This window comes from Mesocricetus auratus, unplaced genomic scaffold (assembly GCF_017639785.1).
Source record: "Mesocricetus auratus isolate SY011 unplaced genomic scaffold, BCM_Maur_2.0 Super-Scaffold_100021, whole genome shotgun sequence".
NCBI lineage: Eukaryota > Metazoa > Chordata > Mammalia > Rodentia > Cricetidae > Mesocricetus > Mesocricetus auratus.
The window spans coordinates 31,865,038-31,887,702 of NW_024429202.1; the positions used below are offsets into that span (position 1 = coordinate 31,865,038).

General features: G+C 44.7%; 1 protein-coding gene across 1 annotated transcript in view; it reads right to left on the minus strand.

The window, feature by feature from the left end:
- Creg2 (cellular repressor of E1A stimulated genes 2) overlaps window positions 1-10,477 on the minus strand; it is a 36,367-nt gene extending 25,890 nt beyond the window's left edge. Inside the window, 2 exon segments of the mRNA XM_040729414.1 lie at window positions 6,470-6,639; window positions 9,270-10,477. Coding sequence (XP_040585348.1) covers window positions 6,470-6,639; window positions 9,270-9,707 — 608 coding nt within the window. The 5' untranslated portion in view covers window positions 9,708-10,477.
- Between the last annotated feature and the right edge of the window lie 12,188 nt (window positions 10,478-22,665).

Genomic DNA, 22,665 nt, shown 5'->3' on the forward strand with positions numbered 1-22,665 from the left:
CTCTAACCAGTGAGGGTGCCTGTCTCCTGAGACTTCAAGGGCTTTGTGCATTCCAAGCAAGTGCTCTGCCATTGAGCTACACCTAGTCTGTGGATCTGAGGTCGCTTATTCCAATGCACTTGGCATTCCAAAGTCCTATGCTTTGGGATATGATGTCTGAGTTTTACAGCTGCTCATTCACCCTGTTGCAGAGAGGCCTGGGTTTAACTCCTGGGAAGCTCCATACACACGGGCATGTGTCAGAGCCTGCTGTAACCCATCAGTAACAAGCAGTCAGGGAACAGCCAGTGTCGTTAAATCCTACCCATGCATGTCAAGCATACAGTAAGTGCTCATCAACTATCATTTGAAGGAAAAAGATCTTGTTTCAATTATAAAATTTCATATGTTGCTTTGTACACAATATACTTAATCGGCGTTTAATTGAATGTATTATAAATCCAATTAAGGTTTAATTCAGTTTTATCATACCACTCTGTTTTTATATTATTGGAATAAGAATTTTCCCTCACAAAATCTTTTGAATCTGACTAATTAAAATCTGATTTTTGTAGGTGTGTGTGTGTGTGTGTGTGTGTGTGTGTGTTGGGGATTGTGCCTAGGGCCTTGCACATTACCAGCCAGTCTGTTTTCTCACTCAGATATTTTATTACCATTTCTACACCCTAGGTAGTTTTCTCTCCCGTATTATCTTGGGAATATTAGTTTAGCTATTTTCTAACTTGATGGGAAAGGCACCATAGAACAAAGGGAAGCAGCATGTGTGGTGGTGAAGAGCTATAATGTCAGTCACTTAGGAAGATAATGTGGGGACAACTGAATTGCAGTCCAGCCGGCCTCTGACCTACGCACACACATACACTAAAATAGACTTTATAAAAAGAGAAAAAAATCTTTAGTGCTAGGGATGTGACGTAGTAGCAGAGAATTTACCTGCTATGTGAAAAGTTGTGTTCACACCTTAGCACCAAAGGAAGGACATCGGCATTGACCAAGAATATATACAATTAGGATGTTAATATTTAGCAATTTTATGTTTCTCCCAGTGACAGAAGAAAATTATATACAGAGGAGAAACACATACTGAGAAATCATAGTCTGAGAGGGATCACACCTAGAATATGTAAAGAAACCCTAGGACTCAACAACAAAATGATAAATCATCCAGTTCTTAAAACGAGTAAAGGGTTTAAATGATGGTTCTCCCAAGTAGATTACCAATGGCTGGTCAACCCACAAAAGAATGCTTAATACCACCAGCCCTCAGGAAACTGCAAATCAAAACCACTGTGTGATGTCACTGGGCAGACTGAATAGAAAAGACAGACAATAACCAGTGTGGGCGGCATACGGAGAAGGCAGAACCCTCAAACATTGCTGGTGGGAATAGAGAGTAGTGCCAGGAACAAAGCTTGGCAGGTTCTCCAAGAGTTAACCATGGAATTAGCATAAGATCTAGCGATTCTGCTCCTACGTACATACCAAAGAGACCTGAAGTGTATGGCTGCCCAGAAACTGGACATGGATGCCCACAGCAACAGCCATTATTCATGATGCCTGCAGCATGGGGACAAATGTCCATCAAGCCACCCAGAGATGGCTAGAAACTGATGAACATGATGCAGTCAAACAATGGAATATGCTATTTGGCCACTAAAAGGAATGGATTGTTGATAAATCCTGTAAAATCATGGCCCTTGAAATCACATATTCTGTAATTCCATTTATATGATATTCAGAATAAATAAATAAATTCCCAGAATATATAAGTCCATAGAGATGGAAGTAGATGAATAATTGTATGGGGCTTGGGGCCCTTTGATAATACATTTTCATCTACCTTCACAGTGCTAAAAAGCCTTTTGAAAGAGTCGACATTTATGGGTGTTACCATCTTGTGTCGTTTGAGTTATTCCTGCTTAAGATGGAGACTCTTCCCACAACATTTGTGAGCAGATGGGGGGGGGGAGTTGTCAGAAGACAGAAAGAAAGGGCAGAAAAACTGGAACATGGGTAAATTAATGGCTAGCTGGGAACCCCTGGGATTGAACTCCATAGAGAGAGCAAACTGGCTACTGTTTGCTGAGAGATACGCTCACAGAAATGAGCAGAAGATGGGAGAGAATCATGAACACCTGCTCAGCAGGCTTTCTCTCTGTGGAGTCCTGCATGCTCTTTTAAAAGCTGCTGAGATTGGCTTAGCCCGAACAACACAGGAATGCTCAGGCAAATGGGGAGAGGAGGTGACACTGCACAGAGGGCCACTTATTTAGAGGGTTCATTGATTGCTTTCAAGAGGCATGAAGAAGAACCAGGGAAGAGAAATTGGATTCAGTTCCTGAGTCTGAGCAGGGCTGGGCCCTATGCTTTAAAACGCATGTCACGTCTCTGGCGGATGCTGTTTTTCAGACGGACATTCATCACAGCTGTTGCGGACCAAGTTGCTGCCAGCAGGTGCTTCCAATGCACTCACTTGTTGAAGATCAGCCTGGGAGCTGCTGAATGAACCAGCACCTTCCAAGCTATCCAGAATCGTGCTTGGTATCAGGCTGAGCTGAGGCTTACATCGACTATTCACAGTTAGTCTTCCGTTTGTTTTTGTTTTCTGAGACAGGGTCTTGCGATGTAGCCCTGCCCGACCTGGTGTTTGAAATTTAGCTCAAGCAGTGCCAGGGCCCGAATATGATATTTCAGATACAGGCCTCAGCTCGATTCCAGGAACTCGAATCTCCTATTGTCTTTTAGATGTCGGCTGGTTACCTTTAATCCCAGCACTCGGGAGGCAGAGGCAGGCGGATCTCTGTGAGTTTGAGGCCAGCCTGGTCTACAAAGTGAGTTCCAGGACAGGCTTCAGAACAATACAGAGAAACCCTGTCTTGAAAAACCAACAAAACAAAACAAAAACAACAAGAACAACAAAACCCTTTCTGGGACAGAGAGACAGCTCACAGGGAAGAGTGACTGCAGTCATAGAGACTGGAGTTGGAATGCAAGCGCCCAGGTCATAAGCAGGTGCCCCACAAATGCCTGTAAGTCTAGCTCTGAGGCATCTGCCACCCTCTTCTGGCCTGAGCATGGTTAGGTACGTGCACCTGCACGCACATGTGTGCACACACTCTCACACACATACATATAAATAAAACAAGAGATCTAGCGAGAAAAAGACCTCCCAGGCCTCTAAAATCTGTCCCTTAGGAAGCAGTGTGCATTCTTTTCACCATTCCCAAGATGCCAGCTTCTTTCTCCTTTGGTTGAAGAAATTACACAAACAGCACTTTCCCCATGGTTACATTTCCGGAGGCTCTGGAATCTAGAAAGTCTGGAGCCTTAGGTCCTCAATTTCCTTCCCCAATTTCCACTTGGATTTAACCTTTACAAAAAAAGATTTTTTTATTTGTATGTGTGAATATAGGTCAAATGTATGCAGGTTCCCTTGGAGGCCAGAAGAGGGCGCTGGATCCCCTGACGCTGGAGTAACAAATGACTGTGAACTGCCTAGCACGGGTGCTGGGAACCAACTCAGGTCTTCTGCAAGAGCTGTAGGCACTGTTAACTGCTGAGTCATCCCTCCAGTCCCAGGATCAGACATTTTAATACACAGGCAGCTAAAGGACTGAAACACCATTTTGAGTGACATACTGTGGGGCCTTCTAAGTGGAAAGTGTTTCTTAGCTTCCTGCCAAAGTGCTTATGCAAGCTTTGATCACAACGAGCCTTCGGGTTGGACTTTTAATTTGGTAAAACTGGATATAAATAAAATATTAAGAGAGTTGGCAAAGAGAAGCAGCAGGCACAGTGATCTGTTCCGAGAGGGAACGAACGCCTGGTCATACAGGGCCTGGGAGGGTTCTGTCAGTTTTCTTCATGAAAGATTTTAACAGAGGGTTGGCTCAGTGCCTTCACCACTATCACCATCATGAGAACCGGAGGGTTCCAAACCCCGCCCAGGAGCCAGAATCGCCGCGACGCACTTGGCCATGGACCATTCTCACCAGTGCTATCTGGGAACAGGCAGGAGTCGGCTTGTTGGTCTTTCTAAACTCTACTGAGGCGCTTGTCTGGGATGCAATTCTAGCAGCTGCTTCTACCAGATGCCTCTCTCCGTCGGGTGGCCCCAGGAGCTCCATGCTGGCTTTTTTGGGGGCTCTGGCACCGTCTGTCTTTTGATGCAGGCTTTGGCTTATTCAGCCCTTGTGTTCAATGTTACTAACATTCTAGGTTTCAGGAGTTTCAACCCAGTGCTGTATGTGAACCCCACACCCGGCCCCGAGTTGTTCACCGGAAGGTATAGCTTCACTTCAGAACATTGCTTGGAAGTCTGCTCCTTTCTGAGGCAAGCTTAATTTATACCACATTTCAATACTTCAGAAGTCTAAGTAGTGCTAAGGCAGTTCTAGGAAACAGTTCCAAGAGAAGATTCTAGGCACAGGGTACCAGTGGGTGTGGCTTCTTCCATCCATAGGTCGGGGATATAAGTGTGCCCTTGACCCCGGAAACATCACTTTTGGGCAGATGCTGTCTTGTTTCTTACTCAGCATGGTACACAGATGTTTGCAATTTCTCTGTGTGGCCTTGCACAAAGGAGTTACCCTCCTCCTCCTCCTCCTACACACACACACACACACACACACACACACACACACACACAGTGTGTAGGCAAAGGCAAGTGGCTGGATTGAGGTACTGCAAGACATGTCCCTCCCCCAGCTTCTACGGCGACTGCTTCCTTATCACTGCAGTCCTCAGTCCTTGCACACTGAGGTCTGCTGGTTGGCTAATCTTGTGCAGCCAAGTGCAACGGCAAATTGCTCTTGGAACTGAATTCTGTGGCTTGCTTCGATAGCAGGCGTGCTCTGGGTTCTGGGATCAACACACTATAGCGTGGCTGTTTTTAGGACCCTGGAATTAGGGGAACCATTCTGGTTAGGAAATTCTTCTGGGAATGTATCTCTAGTAGCAGTGAATTCATTGACTAAGAATAGGGAGACTATTCCATGACAAACGAGTAGTATTTCCCTGGCTGGCCATAGCCTGGTGGGGTACAGTGGAAGTCCTGTAGTTTGAATCTCTCATTGCTGAGGACAGATGATAGGAGTGGGGTTGGCAAGACCTCTCCCAGGCTGCATTTGATACCTCATTATTGCTCTAATTGGTTTCCACAAGAACAACCAGGATGGTTGGCTGTTTTCTATGCTGTGCATAGAGAATAGAGCTTCAGAGTGGCGGGAGCGCTCTCAATCACTTATGCGTTCTCAGATGAAATGGTAGATGCCAGGGGTTATTCTGCCCTCCCCTCCAGGTCACCCTGTGACAATTGTTACTCTTTGGGGTGGGGAGGGGACCTTCACAGGAGCTCAGTACAGTGTCTCCTGGACAGCAAATGATTTGGGGATTTGCATTTTGAATTTAGACAAAGGTATCTGAATGACTGCTCTATTTTTGCTTAAATGCCTTTAGAAGGCTTTTCTTTTAGAGAGTTTTTGAGAAAGTATATTAAAGGATGCTGGCTTTGTATTACACACATCCCCTGGGGAGAGAGGGGGCTATAAATGAATTGAAAAAGCAATATACTCCAGCCTGTAAATGCCAGAGAGACAAACTACTGGCTTTCCCCTCAACTCCCAACAGCTTTTCCCTTTATAGTACTAGAGCTTTGATCAGCCACCTGGATGTCAGATGAGGTACCTTGGGCTAGAGATGTAGCTTAGTTGATAGAGGGCTCATCTAGCATCCATAAGTCCCTGGGTTCAATCCCCAGCTCAGCATTAACCAAATGTGGTGTATGCATCCTTAGCTACAGAGTAGGTTCAAGGCCAGCATGGGCTACACAGGACCATGTCTCAAAAAAAAATGACCTCTCAGAAGACAACTTGCACCTATTTCCAAGGCTCATAAGCACTCTGTAGGGTGGAAATGATTATGAATACCAACCTCTGATGGTTCAGCTTATGAATTTTCATCTACATGTTGGCTTCAAAGTGACATATACTCAGAAAACTCTGCATTATGAATTTCACCCTTTTCCTAGGCTGTAGATACAGAAAAGCCTGTGTTTTCCTTTGAGTACAATAGTCAACAAAGCACCCTGTCAAGATTTTATCACAAAATAGGCTTTGTGTTAGATGGCTTTGTCCACCTGTGGGTCAAAGCCAATGCTCTGAAAAAAGTTAAGGTGGGGTAGGTTGAGCATGGGTGTTTGGTAAGTTAAGTGTAGCACCCATATTTCAACTGACAAAAGGTTCAGTTTATAGCAGGCTCACTGGACACGTGACCCCAGTGGAAGTCCAAGCCCAGGGACCCTCCCACTTTATAGATGAATAAATGTTAGGTAGCTTGCTCCAAATCATTTGCTTGGTCTGCAGTAGAATTCTAAGAGTAAAGACGTCAATACATATCTGTGTCAGTGTGCAGCCCACCCTGCTCAAACCTGTAAGAACAAACCCTCCCTCTCCCCTTGCCCCCCCCACACCTGCAAAAGTCTCCTTCGGATTCCGGCAGCATCAATGAGGCTATGGGGTTCTTCACCAGGTCAGCCACCACAGGGTCCTTGGCTGTCATGTAGAAGAAAGGAGTCCCCGTGCTGTTGTGAAACGGGCCATCGCTGATGGCCAGGCAGCTCCCAAAGGGCAGTCCTTGGATCTAACAAATGCAACAATAACAACAAAAAGGCTGTTTTTTTGTTTGTTTGTTTTTTGGTGGCAGAGCTATGGGTAACACAAGTTGGGGACAAACTACTTTGTGTTTCCGGGCAGGAAATAAGGCACTAGGGACTTTTTTTTGGACCAGTGGATTTGACAGGTACATAAAGGCTAGGTGGTCCCAATCCGTGCAATTCACCCAGTGATGGTTTCAGAATTTCTCTGGGGGGGGGGAGAGGCAGGTAAGAGCATTCTGTCTGGGGGCTGACGGATTCTGGAAGTGGCCTCCACACAATGAACACTCTCAGTTTATTGAAGGGTGAGGACAATGAGGCCTGTGGAGAAGCAGACAGGGCTGGGCCTTTCCCACAAGCTCCTCTTAACCACCTGCTGCCTTCCCTCATCATCTCCTCCGTTCTTTTTAAACTTTGGGGATAGAATTTCATTCAATTTAATAAAATACTTGATCTTTGGATGTCAAGAATATTCTATACTATGTCAGTTAGGGCAGCATTTCTTTGTTGTTAGTTGTATGTTATACTGTGATCAATGACCCTTTGGAATATAACTGAACAAGCTATGGGAAGTAGATATGTTAGATATCCTTTTAGCCTAAATGGAAGCCACAGAAGCATGACATATTGATCTCTTCCTGTGCTCATCTAGTGGATGCGGGAGGGCCCCAAGTCATGTTCATGTGATTCTAAACAGAAACAAAAGCATTAAAGTCTCGGCATTCCCCAAACTCTGCTGCACCTGCTGCTTACAAAGAGCCCCTCCCCTGCTCCCCCCCAGGGAGGGTGCCATTGTTTTTCTAGCACCTGACATAGTGTGCAAGATTGTGAAAGGAAGGGGTTAAATCATTTAGAAACGTGAAAGATTAATGAATTCTCCAAATGGCAATATTACATCATCCACGGGTTCTATTTTCAGCCTATCATGAACCACTTCATGGCCTTCATGCAAATGTTTTCAGAATTTACTGAGTTTGGATTGGAAGTCAATATTGAAAGGCCTATGGAAGCTAGCAAAAGAGCTGTTGAAGGTCAAAATATCTTCAATAAAAGGACACTAGATGTTTTTTCTTCTTTGGTTGTCTGTTTTTGTAAGGCAGGATCTGGTTATGTAGCTAGAGCTGGCTTTAAACTCACAGTTCTCTTGCCTTCACCTTGTTGGAGCTGGGACTGGGGAGGTGGGCTACCAAGCCTGAGGCACCAGATTTTTTTTTGGTGTGTGTGTGTGTGTGTGTGTGTGTGTGTGTGTGTGTGTATGTGTATTCATGCATTCTAGTGTGCCTGTGCATGTGGTGCTCATGCATGCTGTGAACATGCGGAGGTCAGGGGATAAACTCTTGGCCTCATTCCTTAAGGTCCATTACTGCCAGTTTTTAGATAGCGTCTCTTAGTGGCCTGGGACTCCCCAAGTAGGACAGGCTAGCTTGCCAGCAAGCCCTAAATATCCACTTGTGATTATACACACAGTCACAATACCATGCTTGGCACAAAACAAAAACAAAAGCAAAAACAAAGCAAAGCAAAACAAAACAAAAAAAAAAAAACAACCAGCCAAACAAACAAACAAACGAAACACATGGGTTCTGGAAGTTGGATAACTCAGATCCTCAAACATTCTACGATGATTTGCTTCATATTTAAGCTCTGTATTCTATTAAGGTATGCATTCGAAGTGTAAAGACTGTTCGGACACTGAGAATACAGAACTGGCTGGGATTCTGCCACAGAAAGAAGACAAGATCATTGCCATTACTAGGATAAAGTTGTCATTGGATAATTTTTAGGAAAATAAAAAGAACTTCCACGATCTGCCTACTGAATTACTTAATTTTGTAGATGGGAAAATAGGGCGCTTTGGCTAGCGAGACCCAGAGTTGAGGGAAGAACTCCACTCCCACACAGTGAGATATATAACCAAAGGATGTCAGTCCTTCGGTGCACAGATGAATCGGGAGCTCGGATCACATCTCTATCAGACAGGACTAGAAGGTTTCTGGAGGCTATTCTTACAGAATATGCAGCTGCAGGACCTCTCCACCCTATTCTGGGTGAAGCAGGTTAACGTGTGAATGCTTTGTGGACTCAAAGAGAGAAATTGAGGCTGAAACAGTTCTCTCCAGCAGTTACGCTTTGCCTAAGTCGTCTTTCTCAAAAATTCGAGTTTCATTATTTTGTGTGTGTGTGTGTGTAAATTTCTACCAATGCGTTGATGGTGCCTTTCTCCCACGCCCACTTGGTGTGGGAGGTGGTGCGGGAGTTAGCCTGCGGGACAGTGCTCAGAGCCTGCAGGGGCTGAAGGCACTTCATCTGTGATTCCAAAGGCGATGTTGTCTGATTTCCAGGTCTCCGTGTGACGCTCAGTATTTGACCATCTCTTTGGCCATCTTAAGACAGGCATTCAGTCACTAACCACCAGATTGTTTCCCAGGGTCGCCTTTCTCCCCTCTCATGTGCACTTAGATGAACCGACTCCTGCACAGCGGGTTCCGTTATCCACAAGGCATCTCCAGTCTATGCACCTGTGAAACCCCGAGTCGCCTTGGGCTCTGGGGTTCGCCCCAGAATTGCGGACCAAAACCAGACCCGCACCACCCCCGCATCCCCACCTCTGGTTTACCTTTTCGTGGGTGGATGCGGTGGCCAGACAACCCCAGGAGCTGGCGTGGACCAGGGAGCGGGCGGTGCTGGCACGCACCCTAGGGCCGGGGGATGCTGCGGGTGAGCCGCTCTCCCGCCGATAGGAGAACATTCCACGCGGGACTGGTGCGGGCCTGGCGCGGGCGGAACCCCGAGGCCGCAGGTGCGTGTCCTCCTTGTGAGCCGAGGCCGGGAAGCTCTGCTGCCAGATGCTGCCCGAGTCCTCCAGCAGCGCGGGCAGTGCCTCCTCGGTGGACGCGCTGTCCAGCTCCTCGTCTACCTCATTGGTGACAGCCCAGGACACGGAGCTCACGATCACGTAGCCGGCTGCTGGGGACAGCAGGGCGCTGCAGCATAGCAGCCAGGACAGGCGGGTACCTGGCCCCGCAGGGCGCTCCCCGCCGGACAGCGACATCATCTTGCCAGCGACGCGCCCTGTGGCGGGGACCGATAGCCTAGCAGCAGCCGGCCAGGGGCGCCCCCCTGCGGCGGAGCGTGAGCTGGAGCCCCTTCTCGCTGTAGGATTCTTGGGTCTGGCGTCGCGATCAGTCCCCCTAGGTGCCCTTATTGCTCTGCAGCCCGATGAGAGAGACACCTGACTCAGGACCAGACTCCCCTCAGCTGTGCGCACCGCCGCTGCGGGACGTAGAATCCAGACGTGCCAGGGCGGGATGGCTTGGTTTTCCGCAGACTGGCAGGCATACTGCAGCCAACCGGTGGGCGTTCACAACTCAGGCTCAATGCACTCCTCCGCTCCACAGCTATGAGACTCTTCCAAGCTGCTTAACTTCTCTGTGTCACCCCCAAAATGGTGTCAGCAAGGCGGACATCACCAGGCTCAGTCACTGCACTTTGAGCTCCCCTAGAACCATGAGACACATTACAGCTACATCCTCCTAAACTCATCCAGTACGTGGTGTCATGCCATTAGCAACACAAATAGTTCATTTAAAAGCATCTTATCCCAGTAAGCAGTTTAACAGATATCAAAATAGGTAAATTTAATTATAATTTCTTGTCTCTTCTGATGACATCCAGACTTAGCCCTGCTAGACATGTTCTACAGCTTGTATTCCTAAAATGCAAGAGTCCTTTTCTAGCTGGTCCCATAAGAAATTAACTTGAAGTAGCATTTGAGTTTTTACTGCATCACGTCCTCAGTGCACCAGTTACCATAACCCCTCTGCCCCATCGCCGCTCTTCCTGGATGCCTGGATGCAGAGCACCCTGCCAGTGTGGATACAGCTGGCCTCTCTCTTCTGCATGGGGTCTTGTTTTCTCTCCCCGGCTGCCCCTGGCTGATCGTTTCTGAACACTGATGTTGTCTTCAGTCTCTTCCCGAGACATCCTGTTTATTCTAACTGCTTCTGTCATTGCCTGTGGCTACTCTCTCCCCAACCTCCCACTCCCACGCCCTCTCATGCCCTGTTCCTGGGAAGATGTGTCCCGTGGTCTTGAGTGGCAGGATGGTAAGTCATTGAAACACCAGCCTCTGCAGCCAGCCATGATGGCAGACACTTGTTATCTGGGTGCTTGGGAGCTGGAGGCAGGAGAATCAGAAGTCCAAGGTCATCCTTAACTAGATAACAAATTTGAGACCCGCCTAGACTACCTGAGATGCCATCTCAAGATCAAACAGATGAAAACCAAACACCCCTCCTCTCCAGATACTCTTTCCGGGTTAAATATAATCCAGCTCTTGCTCAATCAGGTCCTGATGGTGGGAGAGTGGCATGTCACCTGACACTTCTGTCCTTGTCTTTATCTGCAAAGTGGGGACTGTTACATCTCCCTCACCAAGTATTGGATGTGAAGCAGACCATCCCTAAATGTCTGAGGAGTGCTTATGGAGGGTGCTGACCCTTGTTCTGTTTGCTCAGAGGTAGAAGGATGTCTGTGCAATCTCAGAAGAGGAAAAATGGACAAAACTACTGTACCAGTCCGGGAAGAGGACCTGTGTATGGTGATCTCAGCCCCGAGTCTGTTTCTCACTGCAGGGTCAGCCCACCTTGTCTTCCCTTGTTCCTGGGCTGGCCAGCTGTGGGGGAGGCAAGCACCTTGTTGCCTAACCTACGACTACTTTACCTATGAGTAAGTTCAATTCAGAACCTTATAGGAGTCCTGCTTGCTCAAAATTTCCCAGTTGATTTATTATTGTCTCCATTATCTTTCCCATTATCCCCATTATGCCTCCTGACTCCTGTATTCTATTGCCCTAAATAGACCTAAACTCAAGGAATGGCAAGTGTCGAGTCTATGACAGCAGTTTTGTCTTTGGCCTCCAGGGATCTACCAGGCCTGTCACTCAAACTTGAGGAGATAATTTCCGCCAGATTTCTTGCATTCCTGTGGGGTCCAGGCCTGTTTGATTAGTTGTGAAAAGCTAGGGACAGTGTATTCATCTAGATTCACACACTGTTGCTGCAGACCTATTAGAGGCCTATCCCAGTTGGTAAAGATATGGGCATGGGTGTGCTTAACTTTGTTAATTAATTCTGTGTAAATAACTTCATTGTATGATGTCAAACGGGCATAGACAGCAATTGTACTATCAGAGAACAAGAGTTCCTATTTTTCAGCATTCTTATTATCCAGATTATTGCCAGATTAAAAAAATATTTGTCTGGTGATGGTGGTGCATGCCTTTAATCCCAGCACTGGGAAGGCAGAGGCAAGAGGATCTCTGTGAGTTCGAGGCCAGCCTGATCTACAGAGCGAGTGCCAGGACAGGGTCCAAAACAATACAGAGAAACCAAAACAAAAAGAATTTTTTTCTCCCAGTCAAATCTAGTAGATGAACAATGATGGTTACTTGTTAATTTATTTGCGTTAGGCTGATGACCAGTTACATTAGCTGTTTTTCGTTCACTGTGATTAAGCTACCCAACATACACAGTTTGAAGGAGGAAAGGGCTGTCTTGTCACAGTGGGAAGGGCATGAGGAGCAGAGAAGTTCATGTTGTGGTGCATCAGGAAGAAGAGGAAAGGGAATTCCAGTGTGCTCCAGTGTTAGCCTTTTCCTGTTTATTCCTGCGCAGACACACCCAGAGCCGTGCTTCACCGTCATCTAGACTATCCTAACCCAGTCAAGTGGACAGTTAAGATCACACCAATGCAACAGGCCATTTTTCTGTTTAGGGACCAGCATAAGGTCTTTTGTGAAACGGCTGTTCAGGATGTTGGCTCCTCCCCACAGTGCCCACCCCAATGGTAAAAGCCACAGCATCAAGTCTCTCATGTATGTGCAAGCACACTACTGTCCACACTATAGAATGTTTGCATCTTGCCTGGAATTCCACACCCTTTGAACAGTGACTTCCTGTTTCCTGTGCTGAGCCTCTGGCAGGCACCCCTCTACCTTCTGTTCTGACGAATGTGATCATTTTCTTTCTTTCTTTCTTTCTTTCTTTCTTTCTTTCTTTCTTTCTTCCTTCCTTCCTTCCTTCCTTCCTTCCTTCCTTCCTTTCTTTCCTTCTTTCTTTTCTTTATTATGTATAAAATCTTCTGCCTGCATGTCAGCAGAGGGCACCAGATCTCATTCAAGGTGGTTGTGAGCCACCATGTGGTTGCCGGGAGTTGAACTCAGGACCTCTGGAAGAATAACAGTCAGTGCTCTTAACCACTGAGCCAGCTCTCCAGCCCGAATGTGACCATTTTCATACCTTAGGGAAATTGGATCCTGCAGAATTTGCCTTTTGACTGGTTAATTTCCTTCAGTGTGATGTTCTCAGTGTCCATCCATATTGTAGCATCCCACAAGTGTCCTTCTTTTCGAGACTAATATTCTGCTTTATCTGTGTACTGGTTTCTTTATCCATTTGTCCGTCAGTGAGCATTTAGGTTGTTTCCACCTGGTGCCTATTAGGAACTATGCCGCAATGTACTCAGGAGTAAGGATATATGTCTGGGGGTGTTATCCATTCTCTCAGATAAGTACTCAAAAGTGGGATTAAATGGTGATTGTGTTTTAAAGTTTTTTTTTTGAGACAGGGTCTCTCTACATAACCCTCTTTTTCCCTCTTTATATTAAAAGAATTAATTAATATATTTACAGCATCTACCTCCCTCCCTTTCCTCTCCTTTGATGCTTCCCAGGCTCCTTCCAACCCCGCCCCCATCTTCCCCTCACTCCCCCACAAATTCATGGCCTCGTTTTCTTTGATTGTTATTGGTACATCTGTATACCTAAATATATGAATGCAACCCGCTCAGTCTGTTGTTTCCTTTTGCTTGTGTGTCTATAGTTTCTGGTCTGACCAGTTGGCGTTGCATAACCAATCAGGAGGCTCATCCCTAAGGAAGACGCCCCTCTTTCGGCAGTCTTTATTGACTGCAGTTCTCTGTCTATGCATGGGGTCCCCATGAGACTTCCCCTTCCACGTTAGCATGTCCATGTCAGCTGGTGTACTTCTTCAGGTCCTGTTTCAGCGCTCATATTGTTGAGGCATCGTGGGTGACATATCTAGGAGACACAATCTCACAGCAGACTTCTTGCCCTGGACTATTTTCTGTTTGTGTTTGCTTTTAAGTAATGGCCATGTTAGCAGGTGTGAGCAGATACATCACTACATTTTCAGTTTGTTCTTCTCCAGTGGTTAGTGATGTTAGTATCTTTTTTGTTTTTTGTTTTTGGGGTTTTTTTTGAGACAGGGTTTCTCTGTGTAGCTTTGGAGCCCGTCCTGGAACTCTCTCTGTAGACCAGACTGGCCTCAAGCTCACAGAGATCCACCTGCCTCTGCTTCCAGAGTGCTGGGATCAAGGGCATGCGTCACCAGCATCCTGCTGATGCTAGCATCTTTTCATGCACACTCTGGCCATCAATATATCTTCTCTGTAGAAAAGTTTATCTACATTCTTTGCTCATTTTAAAATCAGGTTTTGTTTTTGCTGCTGAATTGTAGGGGTCCCTTATGTATTTTAGATATTACAACTTTGCCCTAGCTTGGTTTCTGTTGCTGTGATAAAACACTGACCAAAAGCAACTCGGGGAAGAAAGGGTTAATAACAGCATCTCAAACCTCCCAGGTCACAATCTATCACCAAGGGAAGCCAAGGCAGGAGCATAGAGGTAGAAACTGAAGCAGAGTCCCTAGAGAAAACTGCTTACTGCCAGGTTGGCATTCAGATTTCTCTTACACAACTCAGAACCGCCTGGCTAGCTGGGGCACCACCCACAGTGGGCTAGCCCTTATCCTTTCAATGAGCAACCAAGAAAATGCCCCATAGGTAAGCCAGTTTCATGGTGGCGGGTCCTCAATTGAGGTTCCTCCCTCCCAGGTGTCTCCAGTTTGTGCCATGTTGACAGAACTAACTAGCATGGGGAAGAAAGGGTTTATGTCAACGTATAGGTTATGGACCGATATCAAAGGGACTCCAGGCAGGAGCTGAGGCAGAAACCCTGGAAGATCTCTGCTTGCTGGCTCACTCCCCAACTCGTGCCCAGCTAGCTTGTTTGTATAACCCAGGACCACCTATCTAGTGATGGTGACAGCCAGCATGGGCTAGGCTCTCCCGCATCAGTCATAAATCTAGGTCATCTCTCACAGACACGGCCACAGGCCAATCTGTCTGAAGCAGTTCTTTATTGGAGAGTCTTTCCTCCAAGATGGCTTTAACTTGTGTCAAGTTGACGGTAAGAATGGGCCTGTACACACCTTGTCAGATATGTCATTTACAACTACTTTCTCATCCCGTAGTTTGCTTTTTATTCTGCTCGCGTGCTGCATTCAAGCTGCGCTGATTTTAATTTGATGCAGTCCTACTAGCCCGGGTTTGCTCTTACTGCCTGTATGGATGGTACCATTTCCAATACATCCTTGTGGAGACCAACTTGAGAAGTTTCCCCCTCTGCTCTCTGCAAGTTTTACCTGGATTTCATATCTAAGTCTTCAGCCCCTTTTGAGTTAATTTCGTGTGCGGTCTAAGATCAAGGTATGCAGATATACAGCTTTTGAAAGAGCATTTGTGGACAATTTCCCCTTTGTGTAGTTTTGGTGAATTTGCTGAAGACTAGCTGGCATATGTGAGTGCCTCTATAAAAGCCAAACTATCTTTTTTTCTCTTTTCTTTGTGATTATTTCTACTCTAATATTTTGATTTCCTTATTTCTACTAATTATAGGCTTAGTTTACTCTTTTTGGTAATATGCTGTGGTATAAACTTGGGTTGTTGCTTGCTTCTTTATTGAGACGGTGTTTCAGTGTGTAGTCCAGGCTGGCCTTGAACTCACTTCATAGCCCACAGCATGCCTCCTGCCTTAAGTGCTGGGATTACAGGCACACACCACCACACCTGACTTTCTTCCTTCTAAATGTAGGTGTCCGATGCTGCAAATATCCTTGGTTACTACTTTTTCCGTGTCCAGTAAGTTTTGGTGTGCATCCTGGTTAGTTTTTTGACAGTTAGAAACAAGCTAGAAGAGGGAATCTCAGTTGAGAAAGTGCCTTCAATCAGATTGACCTGTAGGTAAACTGTAGTACAATTTCTTACTTATTGATTGATGTGGAAGGGCCCGGGTTATGGTGAGTGGTCCCCCCCCCCCGCCCCGGCAGGTAGTCCTGGGTGGTATATAAAAGAAGGCTGAACAAGACACAGGGACCAAGCCAGTAGGCAGCACTCCTCCATGGCCCATGCTTGAGTTCCTGCCTCTAGGTTCCTGCTCTGACTCCCTTCATGATGGGCTACAACTGTAAGATGAAATAAACCTGTTACCCTCCCAGTTGCTTTAAGTCAGTGTTTATCACACCAACAGGAATCTAAGACAGTGCATTATACCTACTTTTTTGTTTGTTTTAAAGTGTTTTCTAAATTGTCTTTTGGTTTCTTCTTTGACCCATTGGTTGTTCAAGACTGTATGATTTCCACATATTTTCAAATTTTCTGTTTTTTTCCCTGCTCTTGATTTTTAGTTTGATGTCATTGTGATCAAAAGATACTTGGTATAATTTCAATCTTCTGATTTTTTATTACTTTCCTGATTTTATTTAAAGTATTTTCATATATGTTTACTATATTTACATCATTCCCCTGACCCCCTCCATCTCCTCCTATATCTTCCCATCTTCCCCCACTGTCTCTCACATTCATGGCCTCCTTCTCTTAATTATTATTGTTTTACACACACACACACACACACACACACACACAAATACATAAATAGAACCTGCTGAGTCTACTCATCATTGCTCATATATATGTATTAGGGCTGACTACTTGGTACTGGATAACCAACTAGGGACTGATTCCCTCCCAGCAGTGATTTAACTGCCTGTAGCTCTTCATCTAGGTCTTGAGATGAATGTTCCTGTCTTGCTTTATGGAAATATAACACATTGTGGAGAAGATTCTGTGTTTGCTTGGGAAAAGTACATTCTAGGTAGACTAGGTTGACCTCAAACTCCTAAAGATCTACTTGCGTCTGCTTCCTGAGTGCTAGGATTAAAAGCATGCATCACCACACCTGGTTTATGTATTCATTTTTGAGACAAAGTCTCCTGTAGTCCAACTTGGCCTCACACTTGTGTTGTAGCTGAGGATGACCTTGACTTTCTCATCCCCCTGCCTCTACTTTCTGAGTGTCGGGATTATAGACATGGGCCAACATGTGAAGATTTATGAGGATCAAATCCAGGGCTTCATGCATGCTCTGAAAGCTATACTCCCAGTCTAGAGTTGTACTTTAATTTAATAACACATATTATTATTTCTGTCAGTGTGTGTGTGTGTGTGTGTGTGTGTGTGTGTGTGTGTGTGTGTGTGTGTAGGGGGTGATGTATGTGAGTATGGGTGTGCACATGCCATGGTAAACATGTGGAGGTCATAGCACAGAATTCAGAAATTGTTTTTTTTTCTTCCACCATGGGATCTGGGGATCAAAATCATGTCCTTGGGCTTATACAACAAGTAGTCTTAGTTGCTAAGCCACCTTGCTGTGCCCGAAGTTGTACTTCAAATTAAAATCTACTACCATTATTGTATTGCTCTTTTCATTGTTCTTCAGTACTTGCTTTGCTTTTTGAGCTGTTGAGGATGGTATCCAGGGCTAAGCACGTGCCATCACTAAAACATTGCTAGATGCTTTCTCCAACCTTATACCTGATATCTGGGTACTTCAATGTTAACTGCATATGTGCTTGAATGCATTCGTATATTCCTGGTGTATGCTCACTTTTTATGTTGTTGTGATAAAATACCATGATCAAAGTAATTTTTGAAAGAGTTTATTTTGGCTTATGGTTCTTGGAGGATAAGACTCCATTATGGCAGAGGCATGCAGTAAGTCGCAGGCATGGTGGCAGGAACAGGAAGCTGAGATCACATCCTTAAGCATAAACAGGAAGCAGAGAGAGCTACCTGGAGGTTGGATCACGCTATGAACTCCCAAAGCCCCACCCAGTGATGTACTTCCTACAGCAGGGTAGCACCGAATCCCCGAGCCTGTGAGGAACATTCTCATTCAAACCACCACTCCTGTAACAGGCCCTTTCAGCATCACATGTCTTTCTTGTATCTTTTCAGGGCTTGGCCCTAAGTCTATTTTGTCTTGTATAAATGTGAGGACTCTTGTCACCTTTAGTCACAATTTACCAGGGCATCTTTCTTCATTTTCCTATAAGTCTGTGCATGTCCTGAAGTCTAAAGATACCATGTATGAACAGTATAGTTAGATTCCCCCCTTGAGTATTTTACTCACTCCATGTCTTCCCACTGGGTAGTGTAAACCAATAACATTTAAAGCTGTTTCTGATGGGGAAGGACTTTGGTTGCTTTCAGGCTTGTATCCTCCATTCTTTTTTCCCTCTCTTGCTGTCTTTTGTGTTTCATTGATTTTTTCCCCCTCAGTACCGACATACTTTGATTCTTTTTAAACCTTTCTTTGTAGGTCAATCCATCTCAAATTAATGATAAATTTGCACTAATTGCACACACAAATCATACCTTTTTTTTTTTTTTTTGGTTTTTACGAGACAGGGTTTCTCTGTATTGTTTTGGAGGCTATCGGTCCAGCCCGGCCTCGAACTCACAGAGATCCGCCTGCCTCTGCCTCCCGGGTGCTGGGATTAAAGGCGTGCGCCACCACCCGGCCAAATCATACTCTTTTGCATCCTCTGACCTTGTGCAATTAATATCACACATTATATCTTTTTGTATTGCATAGACATTAATATATTCTTAGTTGTGGTTATTTGTTCCTGTCTTTTAATTTCTTTTTTAAAAGATTTAGTATTATTTTACTTGTGCCTTTGGGAGTTTACACGCACCATATGTGTTCAGGTAACCATAGAGGCCAGAAGAGGGTATCAGCTCCCTCTGGGATAGAGTTACAGGTGCTTGTTGTTGTTGTTTTCTTTTTAATTCCCAAATAAATACACGCAGAGTCTTAGTCTTATGAATTCCCAGCCTTAGCTTGGCTTATTTCTAGCCAGCTTTTCTTGACTTAAATTATCCCATCTACCTTATGCCTCTGGGCTTTTACCTTTCTCTATTTCTATATACCTTTTCTTTACTTACTGTGTAGCTGTGTAGCTGGCCCCTGATGTACTCCTCTCCTCTTTCTTCTGCTCCTTGATCTTTTCTTCCCAGATCTCTCCTCCTGTTTATTCTCTCTGCCTGCCAACCCCACCTATCCTTTCTCCTGCCTTGCTGTTGGCCATTCATCTCTTTATTAGACCAATCAGGTATTTTAGACAGGCAAAGTTACACAGCTTCAGCCGGGCGTTGGTGGCGCACGCCTTTAATCCCAGCACTCGGGAGGCAGAGGCAGGCGGATCTCTGTGAGTTGGAGGCCAGCCTGGTCTACAAAGTGAGTTCCAGGACAGACTCCAAAGCCACAGAGAAACCCTGTCTCCAAAAACCAAAAAAAAAGTTACACAGCTTCACAGTGTTAAACAAATGCAACATAAAAATGCAATATATTTTATTATCAAACAAATATTCCACAGCATAAACGAATGTAATACATGTTAAATTAATATTCCACAACAGGCACTTGTCAGTTGCTGGGAATTGAACTCAGGTCTTCTGCAAGAGAAGCAAGTGTTCTTTACAGCCAAGGAATTTCGCTAGCTCCTCTTTTAACTTTATAACAAAGTTCAGTGTGATTTTTTGCACTATGCCAGTGTTTACCTTAGTATCGTAATCACTGTTTTATTGCTGTGAAGACACACCATAACCACAGCAACTCTTATAAAGGAAAACATTTAATTGGGCTGGCTTGCAATCCATTATTGTTATGGTAGGGAGCACAGTGGCATGCAGGTAGACATGGTACCAAAGAATAAGTTGAGAGGTCTACATCCAGATCTGCCCGCAGGCAGCAGGAAGAGAGAGAGGCAGTGGGTCTGGATTGACCTTTAAAAACCCCCAAGCCCACCCCCAGTGACACACTTTGTCTAACAATGCCACACCTTTTCCAACAAGGCCACACCTCCTAATCCTTGACGAATAGTGCCATTCCCTAATGACCAAATCTATGAGCTTGTGGTTGCCATTCCTAGTTAAACCACCCCACTTAGCTACCAAGCTTTAGAATTTCATCTGATTTCCTGTGGCTTTGAACTCAAAGAATTCACTTTGCTTTGTTTATCTTGGAAAATCTTCTCTTCCCTTTATTTTTGAAGGGCAGTTTTCCAGAGGTGGTATCGCTTTGCAGTTCTCCCTTCTGACCTGTGATACTTTCTGAGAATCTTCCAATAGTTCTATGTAGATCTCCCTTATATGTGATGAGTCATTTTTTGTTTAATTCAATTGATTTTGCTGCTCCCAAAAGTCTTTGTCCTTTGATAGTTCAATTGTAGTGTGTCCTGGAGTGATCTTCTTGAGGTTCATGTGGTCAGAGTCCACTGGGCAGCTTAAAGAGAGATGTTCATTTCCTTCCACAGACCTGGGAGTCCACAGCTATCATTCAAGTAAGCTTTGCATACACCTCCGTTTATTTTTTTCTTTCTGGGGTCCCTACAGAGCAATTACTGTTGCCTCTTATGGTGTCAAATGAGTCCCATATCCTTTTTCTTGTCATTCATTTGTCCTTTGTTCATCTTGGTTTGTCTTCAAGTATGCTTATTATTCCATCTAGAAGGGTCAAGTATAATGATGAACTTCTTTTACAGTTTTTTATTTAGTTATTGTGCTTTCAGTGCTAAATATTTGGCTTTCTTCTATCTTTTTTGTTGATATATGTTTATTTGCTAATATTGTTTCTTTTATAGTTTTTATTATAGTTCTGTTACATAGGTATATTAAAATATTGACTGTTATAATTACATGTTACATATCTGATAACAGACTTACATCCATAATATGCAAAGGTCATTTATAATTCAACAAGACATCTTCCCAAGGAGATAAGCAAATGGCTACCAAGTACATGAGAAGTTGCTCAGCGTTAATCCTTAGAGAAATGCGATTTAAACCATGAAGTGATTGATACTACTTTCCTTTCCTAGGGTGGCTGCAATCAAACCAGCAAGTCATACATGTGAGGAACATGCAGACACACTGGATTCTTCTTATATTGCTGATGGTTGTATAAAATAGTGTCACCACTAGGAAATCAGTTTGGTAGTTTCTCTAAAGGTTAGACACAGATGTTACCATATGAGCCAGAAATTCCACTGATAAGCATATATTGAAGACAAAACTGTCACACAATTGTTTACGGAAGCATCACTCATCACAGCCCAAACTGGAAACTACTTAAATGACCACCGTGTGATAACTACAATGCGCTACATCCACACAGTGTAATATATTTGTCAATGAATGGATGTTAGGGGCTGGAAGAAAAGAAGGAACTATTCTCAATGTATCTGAGTTTATTTCCAGGAAAATTAAAATGTTCCAAAATTAGGTCACTGTGGTAGTGAAGTATTTCATGTGTTTCAAAATTCATCAATTGTACACGCTCAATAGAAGAATTTTATTCAATATATGTTATGTCTCAAAATTTCACTTAAAACTTGCTCTGGTGCAAACTTTTTGCAAGACATCTCAGGACAGCCATCCCATTCTCTCATCTGTGGAATGGCATTCCTTGTCTGCTTTGGAGCAGAAGGAGAGGGGCTTACAACTGATTCCCCTGACCTAAGAAGTGCACGGTGTTCCAACAGAGTATGTGGTGGGTCAGCTTTTAGACTCCACACCCATGTTGATTCTAACACTTGGACAGTGGTCCTGTTTATTCTGAGGTCATCAAAACTGAAACTCAGGTTTGCCTGGATTGGAGGAAACAGATGCCCCATTTTCAGCTGCTTTGATTTAATTCCCCTACTTATTCCCTGGGTTCTTCTGTCATCTCCATTTGAGACTTTTAAGGAAAAAAAGTGTGTGTGTATGTGTGTGTGTGTTGATATGTGCACATACACACACAATATAATACCAGATATCACGGTGTGCCAAGTAAGCTAGGTGTCCGAGGCCTGGAGTTTTTATTTACTGGGGATTGAAGGCATGCTCTTGTGTGTAACAAGACAAGAGCTCTACTGCTGAGTTCCTTCTCCCTTAGAAAGCAATACTGATTTGAAATCCAGGACTTGCTTTAAATGCATGGTTACTGACTCCAAGGGTGGCCCCATACTCTAATGCAGGGGTCCCCTACTCCCCTTTACTCTCCCTCCCCTTCTAGAATCCAACCTTTCCTTTCTTTTACCTCCCTCACATCTGTTTTCAAATGGAGGCTTTGCCAATGTCCTCCAGGAAGCCTCCTGTCGTCGCCGGTACCCTCTGTGGTATTTTAACACTTACGACTAGGTACGTTATCCTATTTTCTTTATTGATTCAGTGTCTGCCTTCGCCTACCTGGTACATAAGCTTCAATGGACCAGGGGCTTGCTTATTTATTCATGGTACCTGGGAAAGGAATAAATCTATGACAAATAATTTTGGAACATGTGACTGTAAATTTTAAATCAAATATCCCTTTCCGGGAAATTTGTCTGCTGCCAGAATGTTAGTGGGTTTCTAACTTATCATCATGAGGGAAAATTTATGTTCCAAGACGTCTGTGGGTGTAGCTATTATTACCCCAGTGAGAGATGTGATACGCCTCTGTCTCTGTAAGTGCCACATTGACAAACAGTGGTATGTGTGCCTTGGGGAGATTCCTGTCTGTGCAGGGTCTCATCACTATTCCTACTTCCAATTATTGTTGAAAGTACTGTTGGTAGTGTGCATTCCCGAGGAGCACTTGTTTTTGCTGCATTGGTGTGTTCAGTGACCCACGGCAGTGACACGGAGTCTGCAGGACCGCAGGCTCTTTTCTCTTGTTGTCTGATATCCTTGAGCAACAGTTCGGGCTGCTCTAACAACACGATTGGAGACAATTTTCTAGACATTATCAGGAATGAGCTGAAGTCCATAAGGTGTGTGGTGGAGCGACC